This window comes from Plutella xylostella, chromosome 22, assembly GCF_932276165.1.
Source record: "Plutella xylostella chromosome 22, ilPluXylo3.1, whole genome shotgun sequence".
In the NCBI taxonomy this organism is placed as follows: Eukaryota; Metazoa; Arthropoda; class Insecta; order Lepidoptera; family Plutellidae; genus Plutella; species Plutella xylostella.
This window is the reverse complement of record NC_064002.1, coordinates 9,780,786-9,798,374: the sequence shown is the minus strand read 5'-3', so window position 1 is coordinate 9,798,374 and position 17,589 is coordinate 9,780,786. Positions and strand designations below refer to the sequence as shown.

Below are 17,589 nucleotides of genomic sequence, written 5' to 3'. Positions count from 1 at the left end.
AATAATAATAATAATAATATAATAATATGTGGGGACATCTCACACACGGCCATCCGACCCCAAGCTAGGCAGAACCTGTGTTATGGGTGTCGGACAGCTGATATATCTTACACAAATACATAGATAGATAGATACTAAAGATAAATATCAACACCCAAGACCCGAGAACAAATATCTGTGTTTAAACAAATATCTGCCCCAGCCGGGAATCGAACCCGGGACCTTCGGCTCAGTAGTCAGGGTCACTAACCACTACGCCATTCAGCCGTACATTGTAATGTGGTCTTTGATGCTTTGATGATCACCCACTCATATGTTTTTTTTGGGTTCCCCTCATCTCGCATAATCTTTATTGACCAAAACTCATTTCGCATAACTCGTATGGTCTAAAATTTTTTTGCCGAACCATAACTTTGCCAAGACTTATGTGGCATAAGGCTCGTTTCGTCTAAAACTCTTTAGGCACAATCTTTAAACACCTAAGTTTCGTTAGCTCAAATTTATGATCGTCTATACCTATGTATAATCTTGTTTCTCCTAATGTTATCTTAATAAATAATATATTAAGTATGTAGTAAATGTACAAATTGTGGTATTTTTCTCATACATCCCGAAAATCACGATATTGATGTCGATTCTGAAGGCAGAAATTCTAATTTTAACGCTGTCAAACTAAAAAAATTGCTAGCATAAAATGACATTTAAGGAAACAATCATAGAGTCGAATTTTAAACAAAGAAATTAAGGTTTTGACAGCACTAAATTTAGAATTTCTGCCTTCAGAATCGACATCAATGAATGATTAAAAAATCGAAAGTTAACGAGCGATATAATTATTATAAACCCCATGAGATTGAAACCTAAAGATAGGTGCGACGACGAGCAAAGCGAGGAGGGGCGTGTTAGGTGCACATGTTCATCAAAACCAAAGCGGAGCGTTTTCCAAACAGCGGAAACAATACAAGGCACCAGTTTGCGCTATAGAGAGACGCTTCGTCAAAGTTAAAGCCAAACAAATATTATTACTTTGTATAAACCTATTATTAGGCTATTCAAGATTTGGCCATACCATTATTATGCTAAACAAGATAATGCGAAATAACGTTTTACTAATAGAGATTTATGCCATACGATTTTCGGCGAAACGAGACTTTGACCAAACGTTACTAAGCAATACGAGATTAGGCAAATAAATCTTAGGCCAAAAAAGGTAGAACCGTTTTTTTTGCTTTGTGTTTTTTAGCAACTGCCGATTAAAATTGAATAGGATAAAAGGTGGGTAACTACAGATATTTTGAAGTTTTTAAGTACAGTAATAGTTGTTACTGTTATGTAATTAATGCAAGGTATCAGGTGTAATAGGTAGGTACTTATAGGTATTTATGGACAATAAAAAGCATAATTAATACTTAACCAAAGGATATGATTAATAATTTATTAATTATCAAGATCTATATCTAAAACATAAAAAATGTTGTTGCCAACAGCTAAAATAGGCCGGAAACATTATTGAATAATGCAGGTGCGTGCTGTTACTGCTCGTTCAACTGCTCAACTATTTTCTGAGCAATATAGGGATCAATCACTTCGAATATTTCTATCACACGTTTTCTTATAAAGTCCACGACAGGCCGCATGAACCTGGCCAGGTTTCGCGGTATAGACTCTTGCTCTTCAGGCGTGAACGTAGGAAGGAGGTAGTCGCGAGCTTGCTCAATGCTGCCATCATCGTTCTGGAGGACCACTATGAGCTTCGACTTCTGGTCGTCTACACGAGGGAGAGCGCCGTGGAAGGAGTTAGGGAAATAGTTTGGAGCATTGTCCTCATTGTCGTTAACAGGGGAGCGGCCGTCGCGCAAGTAGGTGTGCACCTCATTCATAGGGCTGTTCACGGCGATCTTGTTCACGTTAGGCCCCAGGCGGTAGTTGTGCGCGTCTCGGTACGAAAAGATTCTGGCCGCAAACATGTCGTCAGGCGCCCCAAGAATACCAGGTACCAGGTTTCCTGGACTAAAAGCTAGTTGCTCAACTTCAGCGAAGAAATTAATAGGGTTCTGATTAAGCACAAATCGACCATAAGGATGCAGAGGAAATTGATGTTCAGGTAAGATTTTGGTCACATCAAAGACGTCGAAGCCCGCATTTTTTACATCTTCCAGGGACAGTATTTGCAGGTAGGCAGTCCAGGACGGATAGTTGCCGTTGGCGATGTTGTCGAACAAGTCTCTAGTCAAGTAGTCAGGGTCTTCTCCGGCCAGCCTGGCCGCTTCGGATGCGTTCATATTTCTATTCCCAAGGTCGGGCAAGAAGGTAAAGCGAACAAAACTGGGCACACCATCCTCATTTTCAACTTGGTACGTGTGGATAGCGAAAGCGAACATTTCCCTGAAGCTGGCGGGAGTAGCGCGGTCAGAATATAACGTCAGCATGAAGTTTCTATCCTCAGGTCTGAGCGTAAGGAAGTCTAGCCTGGAGTTTTCATCTCTGATATTGGACGTGGGGTTTCTTTTGATGGCATGAACGAAGGAAGGGAACAGAACGGGGTCTTTGATGACGAAAGCTGGGGTGTTAAGAGCAACAATATCGAAGTTCCCCTCTTCGGTGTAGAATTTGATGGCTAATCCTCGGATATCCGGCGTAGTATCTGGGGTGCCTCGCTCGCCTCCGGTCGAGGAAAACCGGACAGCCACTGGGGTGGTCTTGCCGATCTCGCTAAGGAACTTGGCCTTGCAGACGCCTGTGACGTCATGCGTGACCTCGAAGTAGCCGAAGGCTCCTGACCCCTTGCCGTGGACGAAGCGCTCGGGGATGCGCTCGCGGGCCAGGTGCGTGATGGAGTCCAGGAAGTACAGGTTGCGGATCAGGTTGTCGTTGAGACCCACCGTCTCGTGGACCTCCACCGGCTTGCCGGAGCTCAGTGTCAGCAGGCCTATTGTGCCCTGCAACAAGTAAGTATGATAGATAGATAGATAATTCTTTATTGCACACAAACACAGAAATTACACGAGGAAATACACAACATAGATGGTACAATTGGCGGCCTTATTACTAAGAGTAATTTCTTCCAGACTACCTCGGAGGAGAGAAATTATACATATGATTCACAATCGTAGTGGATGGGTATATTACAACTTGCCTATTTAATGGTGGAACTCATTTAGACTTACAGTCTATGGGCTTTCTTTCTCGTTTTCCTACTCGTTAGAATCTAATCACCTATCCGTTTTATTCCGGTGCACTAAATTGCGGCTACTGATTTATAAATTGAATTAAATTGAATCACACTGTGTTTAATAAAACGAATACGCCTCAATAATGGAACACATTAACATTATAATTTGCTGTTCTTATGCAAATAATTAATTTTGTTGTAAAAATATTGCATGTTTAGCTTTATCTGGGCTACCATGACGAATTGAATCATCCTCGTCACGCAAAGATTCACAAAATTTCCACACGTCCTCAGGCAAGTATCTACTTAGGTATTAGGTAGGTGCTTATGGAAATTACCTAGTAGGTATAATCACTCTGTATAATCGAATTAGGTATACAGAGTGGATTTTCAACAGAAAGTGACGTTCCCTTTGGGAGGTGAATGTATCCCACAGTAATGTTACCTTAACATTACTAAACCACTTTCATAATGCTTATGATTAAATTTTGGTAGGGCGGCATCAGGCGTAAGGGCAGAAGATCAGATAACACACACTGTCATTTAGATAAATATACAAAATAAATACTCAGAAACCTGCCACGATGCCGCAGCCTACCTATACTATAAATTCCTGATCCTACTCCTTCTAGAGTTCAGAGATCCTACTTCTTAAAGAGTTCTATGTTAATGATAAGAGCTCAGAAGCATTTGTTTAACGTATACAATAGGCTGTTGCAAAAATGGTAAGTATATAGCATGTATATAGGTACTATGTCGAAAGGAAAGGGTGTGACTATGGGGGGTCATTCTTAATAACTTTTGCTTTTACTACGACTTTTGGAAATTCGCAAAAATATTGAATGAACTTACGTTTGGTGTGCTGTCGGCGAAAACTGTAAGCTGCTGATCTGACGGTCGCGGGCTGGGGCCATATTCATATTCAGCCTGCACTGCCGATCCACACAGGGCCAACATCGATATCAAAATAACACGGGCCATTATGTCACTATTAAAATACCCCGGGAAGGGTTTGCTATGAGATGTTAAAACACTTTTTACCATACAAAAGTTAAAAGTAAACTAAGTAATGAAATCACTGGATTGTTGTATCGATAAACAATAAATGTAGGTATAGGTGTTAGCTCAGAACCTACACCCAGGTAATTATAAATTGTTTATTTGTTTTATGAAATAAAAGCGTTCAGTTATTAACCTTGCTACAGGCTCGCATGTTTGCTCACACGCTTCTAAGCAGATGCTCTCAACATTTTCATTTTTATTGAGTACCTACTTTGGTAATGCCAGACGAAATCAATCGTTAATCAATAAATTGTGTAAGTGTTACCTATTATGATATAAAATACATAATTATATATAATTTGGTTGGTTTAGTGAATAATACTTCTAGAAAAGTATTTATCAACCCTTTTGCTCTCCGCCGATCAGACATAACGACGTGAAGTTATCGCTGTCATAATTCAGCAGTCTTTGTAAGTTTGAATAGCAGTGGAACCCAAACGGCGGCATCGCCCATGGCATAAAATGAGTTGGTTTGGTTATTATCAACTCATTTCTAGAATATTGTTTGTTGATTATGAAAAAATATAAATAATATATAATAGCAAATAGGTATGGCAGATTGTTATGTTAATTAGCTAATTAAAATTACAGGTATTGTGAAACAACATTTTAATGCATAAGTCAGTACGTACGTGGATAATAAATCTATAGGTCTTCAGCATCAAAGTTTCACGGATAACTTTTCAGATTTGAAAACATGATTAGTACAAAAAAGTGGGTGGAAACGGATCTCCACACAGTTTTTTTAAAATATCACGTTGTATTGATTGTCGGATTTAAATTTTAAATTACACAAATATTGAATTTAATGAAACAGGCCACACTTCGAAGTGGCATTTTTCAGCCCTATCTCAATCCGATGTCCGAGCTCCTTGTCTATCAGGTAGAACATCTTGACGGCCCGCTCCTGGATATGCGGGGCCACTGCACGGAGGCTGGCCACCACGTTCCCGGGCAGAGTGGCTCGCTCCAGCTGCGTCAGCTCCTGGCCGTAGAACTCACGAGCCTGGAGCACGTTGTCCGTCTCATGTTGAACAATCTCTATGAGCTTCGGAGTACCTTTAGAAACGTACGGCGCAGGCCCGTGGAAGGAGTTAGGGAAGTAGTTAGGAGCGTCTAACTCGTTGTCTGCAACAGGAGGCTGCCCGTCCCGGTTGTAAGTGAACGGACGCTTCAAGGGAGAGTTTACAGCAATCTTGTTGAGGTTCCCGTTGAGTCTGTAAGCTTGCGCGTCTTTGTAGGACAGCATGCGACCCTCAAACATCTTGTCTGGCGCGCCCAGGATGCCAGGGACCAGGTTTCCAGGATTCAGGGCTATCTGCTCCACTTCAGCGAAGGCATTCTCCGGATTTTTGTTTAGGACAAGTTGACCGATTGGATGTAGCGGGTATTTTTCCAACGGCAGAAATTTTGTCACATCGAAGACGTCGAAATGTGCCTTCTTGACTTGCTCCAATGAGAGGATTTGCGCTGCGACGGTCCACGTGGGGAAGTCTCCTTCGGCTATAGCGTTGTATAAATCCCTCGTGTAGTAGTTGGGGTCTTCGCCGGCAAGGCGGGTTGCTTCGTCGTTTAGGAGATTCTTCATGCCGCCGTCAGGCAGGAAGTGCAGACGCATGAAGCTGGGGTGGCCGCGTTCGTTGACGACCTGGTAGGTGTGTATGCTGAACCCCGGCATATGCCGATAGCCAGCCGGTGTACCCCGGTCAGAGAATAGCAGGATCGAAAACAAAGCGCTTTCGGGCCTCAAAGTGAGGAAGTCCCACAACGGGTTCTGATCCATCACGCCCGTTTTAGGGTTCGGATGCAACACGTGGACAAACGAGGTGAAGAATAGCGGGTCGAGGATGGGGAAGACGGGAGAGTTCAGGCCGACCATGTCAAAATTCCCATCTTCTGTGTAAAACTTGACGGCGAAGCCTCTTCCATCACGCACAGTATCACTAAGGCCTCTGAATCCAGCTACGTGGGAGAATCGGACGCCAACTGGGGTCTTCTTTCCCACTCGGCTGAAGAGTTTGGCTTTGCAGATGTGGCTGAGGTCGTGGGTGAGGTGGAAGAAGCCGAAGGCCCCGGTGCCGGGGGCGTGCATGACGCGCTCGGGGATCCGCTCCATGCTGAGGTGAAGGGTGGTCTCCAGGAAGAACTGGTGTCGGATAAGGTTGTGGTTCAGGGAGGATGACGCCTCCTCTACGTCCACCGGATAGCCCGTGCTGATGGAGAGTAACTCCGGGTGACCCTGGAAATTGGAAACCATTTCGTTATCTTTTAGTAAGTTGTCCTTCCTCGATTAAACATACATAGATATTATGTAAACGAATCTAATCCCCGAAGGGGTAGTCAGAGGCGACTCGCAAACGTCACCCGCTTTTATGAGTAAACACTAAAGTATAAATCAACTATTACCCAGTTATCATGTATTAGGTAGGTGCTACATAATAGTACTTATTAGACAATGGTGAAGGCATAAATCGCAAAATGCATAAGACAATGCAATGGTTCAACGAACAGTGACGTGAGAAAGATACATTTTAACTACTTATGTATAGATTTTTAAAGTGAGGTAGGTAATGGTCGAATGGTAAACAATGTTTTGAAATAGAATAGAAACAATCTTATCCTCCTGACCCCGAGAGGTATAAATGTATGCACTGTTCTTAAATTTAAAAAAAATATATAATTTTAACTACTGAACTGTTTTGTCACTTTGTCAAAGAACAAATTGTTTAAGGGATAGGTACTTTATAAAACTTTAAAGGAATAACAGGGATACTCCATAAAACTTTTAATATAGGTATTTTTAAACTATATATTATACTAGCTGTCCCCGCGCGCTTCGCTTCGCCTTAAAAAGTTTTTTTTAAGTGGGAATTCCGGGATAAAAAGTAGCCTATGTTCTTTCCCAGGGTCTAGTCCGTATGTATACCAAATTTCATTCAAATCCGTTCAGTAGTTTTGGCGTGAAAGAGTAACAGACAGACAGACAGACAGACAGACAGACAGACAGACAGACACAGTTACTTTCGCATTTATAATATTAGTTAGGATTTTTTTTCAATGTCCTACTCATAGCACGCCAGGTGTCTGTAATTTATATGTAATTTATCTCAGTCAGGATCCTGAAAAACAAGAAACTAAAAACACATTAGAAATTTTTCAAAAAAAATATTTTCTACACACACGATGAATTAGTTTAAAATATTGAGATCAAATATTACAGCAGGTATCGTCAGATCTACTGACCTCCTATTCGACCACTACTGACACGCTATAAATCTTCCTACGTACGTAGATCTACTAAAGTACTCACATGAGTTTTCATTTTGAACATCCTCAGTTGTTGCGCCGACGCATCACTGCAGTTGCATGCTGCGGACCGTATCGTCATTAGAATCAAAGCTACCAACAATATCATCTTCACCGTCCATTTAAAACACTAACAACCAAGTTCCACCGGACACGACTAAGTCACAGCTGTGCCTATTCAAGGGAAACTATCTAAGTTAGATCCCAGGTCTTATATACATAACCTAGGTACTCTATGTACAATTTTTCGCATGCCTGCCACCGTGATCTTACGCAAATAAGGCGAGTCAATAACCGCATTGTCTTATTATCTGCGAGGTAAGAATTGAATAATATCAACAAAAAATCTGATAGTAGGACCTAGGTAATCGATGTTTCTGTGTATACACATGGAATTCCTGTACTAGGTAGTAAGCGTAAAATATAAGAGTATTTATTTATTTATTTATTTACTTTGGAGTACCAACAACATGCACATAAAATCATCTTATTAACATTTACAAATATACTTAAGTCTATACATGCATATCAATTATAGGTACCCTCATCATTCATTAAATTACATTTTAAATCTTAATTAACATCTACAATTACGGTACTTAATTCCAAATACAATATAAATATAATGGTAATTCTTACACGCAATGCAATACAAAAAATTAATAAATAAAATTAATTTAAATACATTATTGAAAAAAATATATATTATATTATACATAATTACAAATTTTAGAATATAACTTATTTAGGTACTTAAATTGAATTTCAATAAATTTAAATTTTAACAATAATCATTACAATAATGTTGCTACTTATTAATATTGCTATTAATAGTATTAATATAGAAATTATTTATTTATTCTATACATAATATTATTTCTTATAAAAGTAGTTGAGCAATTTGTTTTTCAGGTTACTCTTACCAAATATGTCTAGATTGGGTATTTTAGTGACAGTAAAATTGTACTCTTGGCTCATTCGGAAGAGTGGTGTTTGTTGTCCGAGGTTGGTTTTGGTCACCGGAACAAATAATATTTTTGAGATGGGTTTTCTAGGAAGATGGTATGGGACCGATATGCTTACATTCTGAAGGAGAAATGCAGAATCGATTCTACCCTCTATCACCTTTTGTAGGAAATTAATGTCATTCACCATTCTCCTATCATGCAGTGTGTTCATTTTGTAAAATGAGAGACGCTGATCATAGGGCTGGCGATGAGAAATACCCTGAGAGAGGAAGGCTAAGTGTCTAGTGAATGCCCTTTGTATGCTCTCAATCTTTTGGGAGTGCACTGAATAGGTAGGATTCCACACAACACTGGCAAACTCAAGGTGACTTCTCACCAATGCGTTATATAAAATTATTTTAGTACGAGACTGGAATTCTCTAGTATGTCGTCTCAGAAAACCTAACATTTTAGCTGACTTCTTTACAGCGGTTTCGATGTGCGAAGTAAGGGTAAGTTTGCTATCCAGTATTACGCCTAGATCACGTATTTCACTTACTTTTTTGATGACCGCTCCGTCAATGCTATAATTAGATGCTTGCACATTTCTTTTGCGTGTATACTTAACGTGATAACATTTTCTGGCGTTAAGTAACATTTTATTTTGATCACACCATTCTTTAATTCTATTTAAATCATCCTGTAGTAATTCAGTATCATCTTCACTTTTAATGGTTTTATAGAGTTTTAAGTCGTCAGCAAATATTTGGAACTTAGAATTTTTAATTTCGTGAACAATGTCATTGATAAAAATCAAAAATAGAAGTGGACCCAAATTTGACCCCTGTGGTATACCAGAAACAGCAATATACTCCCTGGATAAAAAACCGCTAACTGATACAGACTGTGATCGGGAATTAAGGTATGATTGAAACCACATCAAGATGGAGCCATACACTCCATATGATTCCAACTTTTGAAGCAAGAGAGGATGGCTAACTTTATCAAAAGCGCTACTAAAATCGGTGTATATACAATCAACCTCTAGGCCCTTGTCTACTTCCATGGATACATCTGTCAAGAAAGAAATTAGGTTGGTTTCAATTGATCGACCCTTGCAGAATCCATGCTGATTTGCCGATAGATAATTATAGATATGATGCCTAAGTATAGGACATACCATAGATTCAAATATTTTTGAAAAACAAGATAGAATTGATATAGGCCTATAATTTTTTATATCCGTTTCTATTCCATTTTTATAAATTGGAACAACTCGGGACTTTTTCCACTCATCAGGAAATACTCCATCTTTTAGTGACGCATTAAATATTATTGCTAAAGGCAATGCGAGAGCTGAACTACATCGCTGCACAAACAAGGCAGGTAAACCATCAGGCCCAGCCCCTTTCTGAATATCAATTCTTTTTAGTTTTAGAAGCACTTCTCGTTCAGTAACATACATTCGACCAAATGCTCTGTCTGAGGAATGTGGAGCTTTAGGTAAGTATTGGATGTTACTACCACTATCTTTAGTGAATACTGAGGAAAAGTGATCAGCAAATAATTCAGCTGATTCGGTTCCAGATTTGGCCGTGGAATTTCCCAGTGTAAGTTCAGCTGGTAGAGTAGAAAGGCCACCACGCTTATTTCTCAAGTGCCGCCAAAATGACTTCGGATTCTCAGCTATGTTACATTCAATTTGTTTACTATAATAGGCGTAACATTGCTTCAATATTTTTTTACAACGGTCGCGTAGTAACTGGAATTCTAGTTTGTCTCTAGGGTTGTTATATTTTAAGTATTTCCGTCTAATCTTTTCTTTTTCTGTAAGCAACTTTATAAGTTTATTATTGAACCATGTCGGGTAGTTTGATTGAATTCGTTTTCGTTTTGGTACATGTTTTTCAATGAGTGATTTAATTCTCTCATACAAAACAGAAACCATCTCATTAACATCCTTACAAGTAATAAATGTAGTATTCCAGTTATTATCATTAAGGCCGGATATGATAGAGTTATAGTCTACCTTATAAAAGTTGTGGTCAAGTCGAGGTTTTGGTTTTAAAAAGTCTATTTGATTGAATTGTAATGAAAAAAGTAGTGGTGGATGTTTTTTATCGATTTTACTTATAGGATCCAATGCCTTAATAACCTTAAAATTAAATGAGTTGCTGAAAATTAAGTCCAATATTCTATCGTCACAATTTTTGATATAATTAAATTGATTGAGACTATTCAATGCAGTAAAGTCAATCAAGGCATGGCCGAGATTGCTATCATAGTTAGAGGGATTCAACTGATTCGTTTGTGAATTTAACGTCCATTCAATAAATCCTAGATTGAAGTCACCCAGTATTATAACATCATCCACCTCTGACATAATATTACTCGAATTATCAAGAAAATTCCGGAGTGCATCTAACTTAACTGGTGGGGGCAAATAAACTACACAAATTGCAACAATGATATTTTCACTATTTATGTTTAGTTCTATTTTAACCCATAGATCCTCCGAGCTGCTCTCCCATGAGGGAACACGAATTGATTTAATCTTATTCGAAACTGCTAACATTATACCACCACCATCTTTTTTAGATTTAGAAGCACGGTCTCTACGATGTATTGTGTATCTAGAGTCAATGTATTCAGCATTACTTATGCTAGAGTTCAACCATGTTGTTTGAGTAGGTAGGTACTGACCAGATAGGTACACCACTCGGGCGGGCTCCTTTCTTGCACCCCATATTTTTTCTACTATGGTATTCATAATCTATGGAGGTAATACTGGAAATACATAATATTTACTTAGGTAGATCTCCTTCTCCTTCCACTGAGCTAAAAAAGTACGTGCTCTTCCTAAAATGTTCATAGGTAGTTAGGTACCTATCCATCGGATTCAAAAGGTTTGTGTGCCTTCCGCAACTATCATAGCAACCATCAGCAAACCGTATATTTAACGTAAGTTGCCCTATTCGTATGCTGTACCTTGATGTGGGTACTTATCTTGATCTTCTTATTTAGGATGTGTTATGATCATTCCATATGATTTAAATAAACTATACCTAATGTAATTTTATTGCTATAAAAAGTAAACAAAATACAAACATACTATTAAGTTGAAATAGGCTTATTTTCGCCTCCAAGTTAGATTTCAGCAAATGTAGGTATGTCCTTGAGCTTACAAAGTTGCCTAACTCATAAGTTACTGAAATAAAGAATGGAACATTTTAGGAAGTACCCAACCGTGCAATGGCTGAAAATGACCATTCGCTGGGGCCAAATAGAATCATTTGTTCAAGTGCATTCGTAGTGATAAAAGCCAGCCAAAAGTGTCTAAATAGTCGAGGATTTATAAATAAGTCCAGTAAGTACCAACTTAAGATCACTTTAATAAAATATACTTTTATTAAAATCTTATTTAAAACAATTATGTCAGTAGCTCAAAGTAAAAAAGGTCTTTCATGCGTTACATCTATCTTAAACTACTTGAAACTTTCAGAATGTTCAGATGTAAAAGGACACTCACTAAGAATAAGCACGTTAACTAACATCTTTCAGAGGTGTAGACAATCAGTATGAATCTCAGCTAATATTGCAATACCTAAATAGTTAATTGCATTATTTTGATATTAGAATGCCTGACCGTGTAGTGTCAGTAAACCCAGTGAATGTTTTATGCCTATACCAATATATCAATCATGAAATTTTCTATGCATTTCAATATTTTAGATTTAGACTACCTTGGCCAGTGATTGCCCAATCAATAGGCACAAGCTAAAATTAGTTCTCCACGCGTTTTAGCGATGCATTTTTTTGCAACTGGACTGATTTCTTTCACATTGCACGGTTCAGATCTCAGTGACACAAGGTCACGACCGAGTGTATAAAGACAACAGACAATTCGGTGAAAGATCTGTTTCCTAACTATTTGACTGGTGATTGGGTGTTAAAAGTTGCCTAGAAATGGCCGGAATAATCCGCTAGTGTGTGCGTGACCTGAAGTGCCTTTGATCCTTGTACCTATCAGGTGCGAACTATAATTTCAACAGACCTCACGCCATGGTCGAGCTGGACCAGCCTGGATAGCTTAAACATTTCCCTTTTCCAAAGAAACTTTGTTGGTCACGTGACTTTTTACTATGGATAACGATAGTTATTTTCACGAATTTTCAAAACTCGTAGAAGAAAACTTATTCAGAATGACTCCTTGAGTCACCCCTTTTTGCAACACGTTTGTGCGGAGCCCCTGGAAGTTCACATTGTAATGATTCTCATGGTGTTCCAGTAATGGCGATGGCGGGGATGCTGGTGGCCATCTTGGCGCTAGTGACAGGAGACGCCTGGAGCTCCCACGTCCCGGGCGACCCCGCGGCGCAGCAGATTGTGCAGTTCAAGCAGAGGACCGAGGTAAGGCATCTGTTATTCAAATTGTTTACAACTAAAAAGCAATAAGTTATTTTTGTTTAGTTGGATTTTTGCAAGTATGTGGAAGCGAGGTGGGAGAGGCCTATAGTCTCCTGCATTGGACGATTATTGGCTTTTGATATACTTGCCTAGTAGTAATTGGTGTAAATAATATATTGCAGGGTCCAGTTGGCATCCTCAAGACAAGTGCTGGTTCGCCAATTGAGTATAAAGAAGGTTACTCCTCCATCACGTCCAACCTCATCCAACACGAGTACCTCATGGACTCCTTGACTCACCTGGTCAGGGAGCGGCTCCCAGAGCGCATCGTCCACGCAAAGGCCGGGGGCGCCTTCGGGTACTTTGAAGTAACGCATGATATCTCCCATCTCTGCAAAGCTAAACTCTTCGAAAGCATCGGCAAAAAGACTCCTGTGGCTGCCAGGTTCTCACCCGTGGTGGTGGAGCGAGGAGGTATCGACACGTCTAGGGATGCCAGAGGATTCGCAGTCAAATTCTACACCGAAGAGGGTAACTTCGATATCGTCGGATTCAATACGCCCATGTATGTCTACAAAGATCCTCTGTTGTTCACAACCTTTGTGCACTCACAGAAAAGAAACCCCGCTACCAACCTCAATGACTTGAACATGTTCTGGGACTTCTTGACGCTCAGACCTGAAAGTTTGCACATGTTCTTACTTATATTCTCCGATAGAGGCATCCCAGATGGATACAGGCACATGCCAGGCTTCGGTATCCACACCTTCGAGGTTTACAATGACCACGGGGAGACCAGTTACCTGAGATTCCACTTCGTTCCTGATGCTGGAATAAGAAACCTCAACTCGGAAGAAGGGAGAAGATTAGCCGCCGACGATCCGGATTACGCAACCAGAGACTTGTACAACGCCATAGCCAAAGGCGACTTTCCTTCCTGGACTGTGGCCGTGCAAATATTATCTTTAGAAGACGTCAAGAGAATGCCGTTTGATCCTTTCGATGTCACCAAAGTGATACCTTTAGACGAGTTTCCTCTTCATCCTGTTGGTAGGTTTGTGTTGAACAAGAATCCTATAAATTACTTCGCTGAGATCGAGCAGCTGGCCTACAGTCCAGCTAACTTGGTGCCTGGTATTCTGGGTGGCCCGGACAAGTTGTTCGAGGCTCGTCGTCTGGCGTACCGCGACGCGCAGTACTACCGTTTGGGAGCCAACTTCAACAAGATCCCGGTGAACTGTCCTCTGCAGACGGCCGTGCTGACCTACAACCGGGACGGGCGCGCCCCGCTCCAGGACAACAACCGGGACAATCCCAACTACTTCCCCAACTCCTTCCACGGCCCCGTGCCCTACATCGACGAGAAGAGACCGAGGAACTTGCAGTTGATTCAAGATGAGTCGAGGAACTTTGAGCAAGCGAGAGAGCTATACGTGAATGAGCTGACGAAGCAGGAGAGGGATAGTTTGGTGTCCAATGCGGTGGCCAGTCTGCGGCAAGCAGCTGGCTTTCTTCAGGAGCGCGCAGTGAAGTGGTTCTCCCTCATACACTCGGACCTCGGCGCTAGAATAGCTCATGGACTGAAAAGTAACCATACCAATACGGAATATCACTGGCAAGATTATTAATCGGCGATTTTTATATTTTTTTACCTATTTCTTAAGCAAAACCATACGTTTTATGTACCTGAACAAGCTAGATTGAATAATTTTATATTTTTGTATTAAAGTGGTAGGCAATTACTTAGTTGTGTACCTTTAATACTTATCATAAATATTGTAAAACATAAACCTGATGCTTCCTACTATAAACTTTTATCTCTTCATTTCATCCACTTACACTAAGTTCATAATAAGCGTATGTAACCAAAGTTAATAATTATTTACAAGTATCTTATCTACACGCAAAGTCAAGGGTCAAACTTGTTTCGGATATACAAGTAAGTACTTTCTATAAAATGACATACAGTTAGATAAAATATTGCATAAGGTAACAAAACTGTACCTACCATGTATTGTAGGTACATACATATTATCTATATATCTACAAGTACTCCATGAAAAGACAGGTCAGTATAAATAAGCCAATTTCAATGTAGCCTAGTAGGTTCCTAACTAGATTTATCTAAGTTGCCTTGTAGGTATTTATAAATAATGTAGTTTAAGCAGGTCTAGACACAGAACGACAAACTAATTTGTATTGAATTTTGTGTAGATATCTTATTTCTGGATATCTTATTTCTGGAAAATGTTAAAACATCTCGTTTATCTATATTTAGCTTAGTATTCAGTTATAATAAGGTGCGTGGCTCACGGCGGGGTCAAATTGCATGACACACGACTCTGCGTGTAAGGTCGTCCAGTGTGACTCACGCCTTATCTCATCTAGAGGTGCCCTTTATCACTTAGTAAATACAGCCTATGTACTCTTGTTTACTAAACAACATAATTATTATGCTGAAGCCTTAATGAAACAGTTGTTTCGTTTGACAATAGGAAAGTGGAACGTTGGAATTTGTTCAGGCGCTTTTCTGGCCGTTTGGTAAACATAGGAAAGATACGATTCAAACTAAATGAACATGAATGCTACTGAAACATAGTTTGTGTATCTATAAACTAAAATTGTAGTTACTTAGATTTTATCTACAGTAGAAGTAGAAGTAGGTATATGTTATTGCCTAGAATAGAATTACAACCATATGAATTTAATCGTTTCCGGGACATTGGAGTTGCAATACCGGGTCCATGCTACCTCTACACCTAAAAGGATTTAAATGAAATAAGCAGTTTAAATTCTTAATAGTCAATATTTTAAACAATATTCCCACGATAAAACTTTCATCATTACGTCACTGATTAAACCCTCTATCACAGAGAGCGAAACCCAAGCAATTGTCCACTTTCCATACATATTGAGCTAATTCCACACTAACCATTCACCCCTAGCCTTGTTGCCTACAACTTAAGGTTGAAAATGCATCGTTACCTTCAGCTCAATTATGCCAAATATAGTATGAGTCTTGGATCTAATTGGCATCTGCCTGCTGCGAATGGAAGTGGGAGATCGTGACTAAATGGATGCCGAGGTGACACCAGCTTGCTATTTGACTCTATTAATGAGTGATAATATTATGTACTTGCGGTTTACTGATGTAGGTACTTGGGCATAAATTGTTTTGCTCATGCCCTGAACTTACCAGGAATGATATATGTTTTCATGGTACTTGTAAAAAATATAAATATTTTTTATATTTATTTAAACTAAAGATTATGAAAGTTACAAAAAAAATGAATTTCTCTGAACCCTTGAAAAATGTATAAAATTGAGAGTTCTCAGAGGTCGGAAATTTCATTGATTGGTAATTAATAATAATTTGATATGTTAGAATTTCCTGTAAGCCAGCCGACCATTTCATTAATTACATTAGGTAAATAATTGACCTTTAAGTTGTACTTACGAAAGGAAATCGATAGAACGTTTTTTTTTAATATCCTGTCACTGTCAATTACGATTACACGCCAGGTAAATTCCAGAGACACGTTAGAATAGTGTTTAAAAAAATGCAAAATCTAGAGCAGCAATTGCGTGCTATCCGGTAAACTATTTATACAGGGTGTTGCCTAAACCGAAACCTACATGTGCAGCATGGTATATCTAAGCCCGAAACTGAAATCAATATTTCAAAATATGCGAAAAAAAATATTCATTTTCCATTGAAATTTTGTTGGTTTCGTGACTTTTTTAGTATGGAGAATGTTTTTTTTTTCGCTAATTTTGAAATTCTGATTTCAGTTTCGGGGTTAGATATACCATGCTGCACATGTAGGTTTCGGCTTAGTATACCCTTTTTGAAACACCCTGTATAAAGTAGGTAAAAAAATAGATTTTGATAAAATCAACGCTGAATAATAGCTTCATGCAGGATATAATATGCTTTAACACCGTGTTGTGTTTTACTGTACATGTTTTAGAGAAACCCTGGTACAGTTTGCAAATACGGATGTGAGTTTTCACATTATACCTACTTACTTATATGTGGCTATTTCAAACTTTGAATGATTTATGAGAATTACCATTCCAACTCAACATCTCATATTTCATCCATTGTACTGAGGAATTTTCTTTGTTTTTGAAATTGCAAACGTAAGTATAAGTAGGTATACTAAACTCCAATTTATACTTCGGTATGTATACCTATATACTTAACTAGAAAAGGGTGAAACAATTTGTTATGAAGTTGAATTGTTTGAGATTTATTTGGTATCGAACAATACCAGAAGAAATAGTAACATGAAACGTGCAGGTTATATACGCACGGGACCAATCAACTCAGTGAGTTTAAATCCACTAACCCTTGTCACTGCAGTAAAAGGTTTCATCATCACCATCATCAGCCTGTTATCACCGTCCAATCCTGGACATACCTAGGCCTCTCGCAAGGAGGAACTCTACAACTAGGGACACCTCTGTCTAATACATTGTTTCAGTGGAGTTATTTCCCGCTTCTCCTCCAAGAAGTCAGGGCTGACACCAGATGCCCCCATATTTCTCTGTTGGTGGCCGGTAACCTCAGCTTCTGTCCATCCCAATTGGATAAGCTTGTATGTATATACTAACGTTAGTATACGTACGTATTATAAGTAATAACGAATAAAAAATAGTCTTTTGCCTTTGGAAAATATGACAGTGACAATA

General features: G+C 39.2%; 3 protein-coding genes across 3 annotated transcripts; 1 reads left to right on the top strand and 2 right to left on the bottom strand.

The window, feature by feature from the left end:
• Positions 1-1,512: 1,512 nt before the first annotated feature.
• LOC105385727 (catalase) lies at positions 1,513-4,385 on the bottom strand. Its single transcript, XM_048629126.1, has 2 exons — positions 4,368-4,385; positions 1,513-2,939 (listed from the first exon to the last, which is right to left on the bottom strand). Exons 1-2 carry the CDS (start codon positions 4,383-4,385, stop codon positions 1,533-1,535), a joined length of 1,425 nt encoding a protein of 474 aa, XP_048485083.1. The 3' UTR covers positions 1,513-1,532.
• Positions 4,386-5,000: 615 nt separating this feature from the next.
• LOC105385751 (catalase) lies at positions 5,001-6,491 on the bottom strand. The gene has a single exon (XM_038105439.2). The coding sequence runs from the start codon at positions 6,489-6,491 to the stop codon at positions 5,040-5,042; it is 1,452 nt and encodes a 483-aa protein (XP_037961367.2). The 3' UTR covers positions 5,001-5,039.
• A 6,287-nt stretch (positions 6,492-12,778) lies between these two features.
• On the top strand, positions 12,779-14,983 carry LOC105385725 (catalase). The gene is made up of 2 exons (XM_011556147.3): positions 12,779-12,897; positions 13,077-14,983. Exons 1-2 carry the CDS (start codon positions 12,784-12,786, stop codon positions 14,520-14,522), a joined length of 1,560 nt encoding a protein of 519 aa, XP_011554449.3. The 5' UTR covers positions 12,779-12,783; the 3' UTR covers positions 14,523-14,983.
• The last annotated feature ends 2,606 nt before the right edge of the window (positions 14,984-17,589 follow it).

Coding starts and splice junctions, on each gene's coding strand:
- LOC105385751 (XM_038105439.2), bottom strand. CDS start 6,491: ATGGTTTCCAATTTCCAGGGTCACCCGGAGTTACTCTCCATCAGCACG.
- LOC105385725 (XM_011556147.3), top strand. CDS start 12,784: ATGGCGGGGATGCTGGTGGCCATCTTGGCGCTAGTGACAGGAGACGCC. Junction 12,898..13,076: donor AGTTCAAGCAGAGGACCGAG/GTAAGGCATCTG, acceptor AATATATTGCAG/GGTCCAGTTGGCATCCTCAA.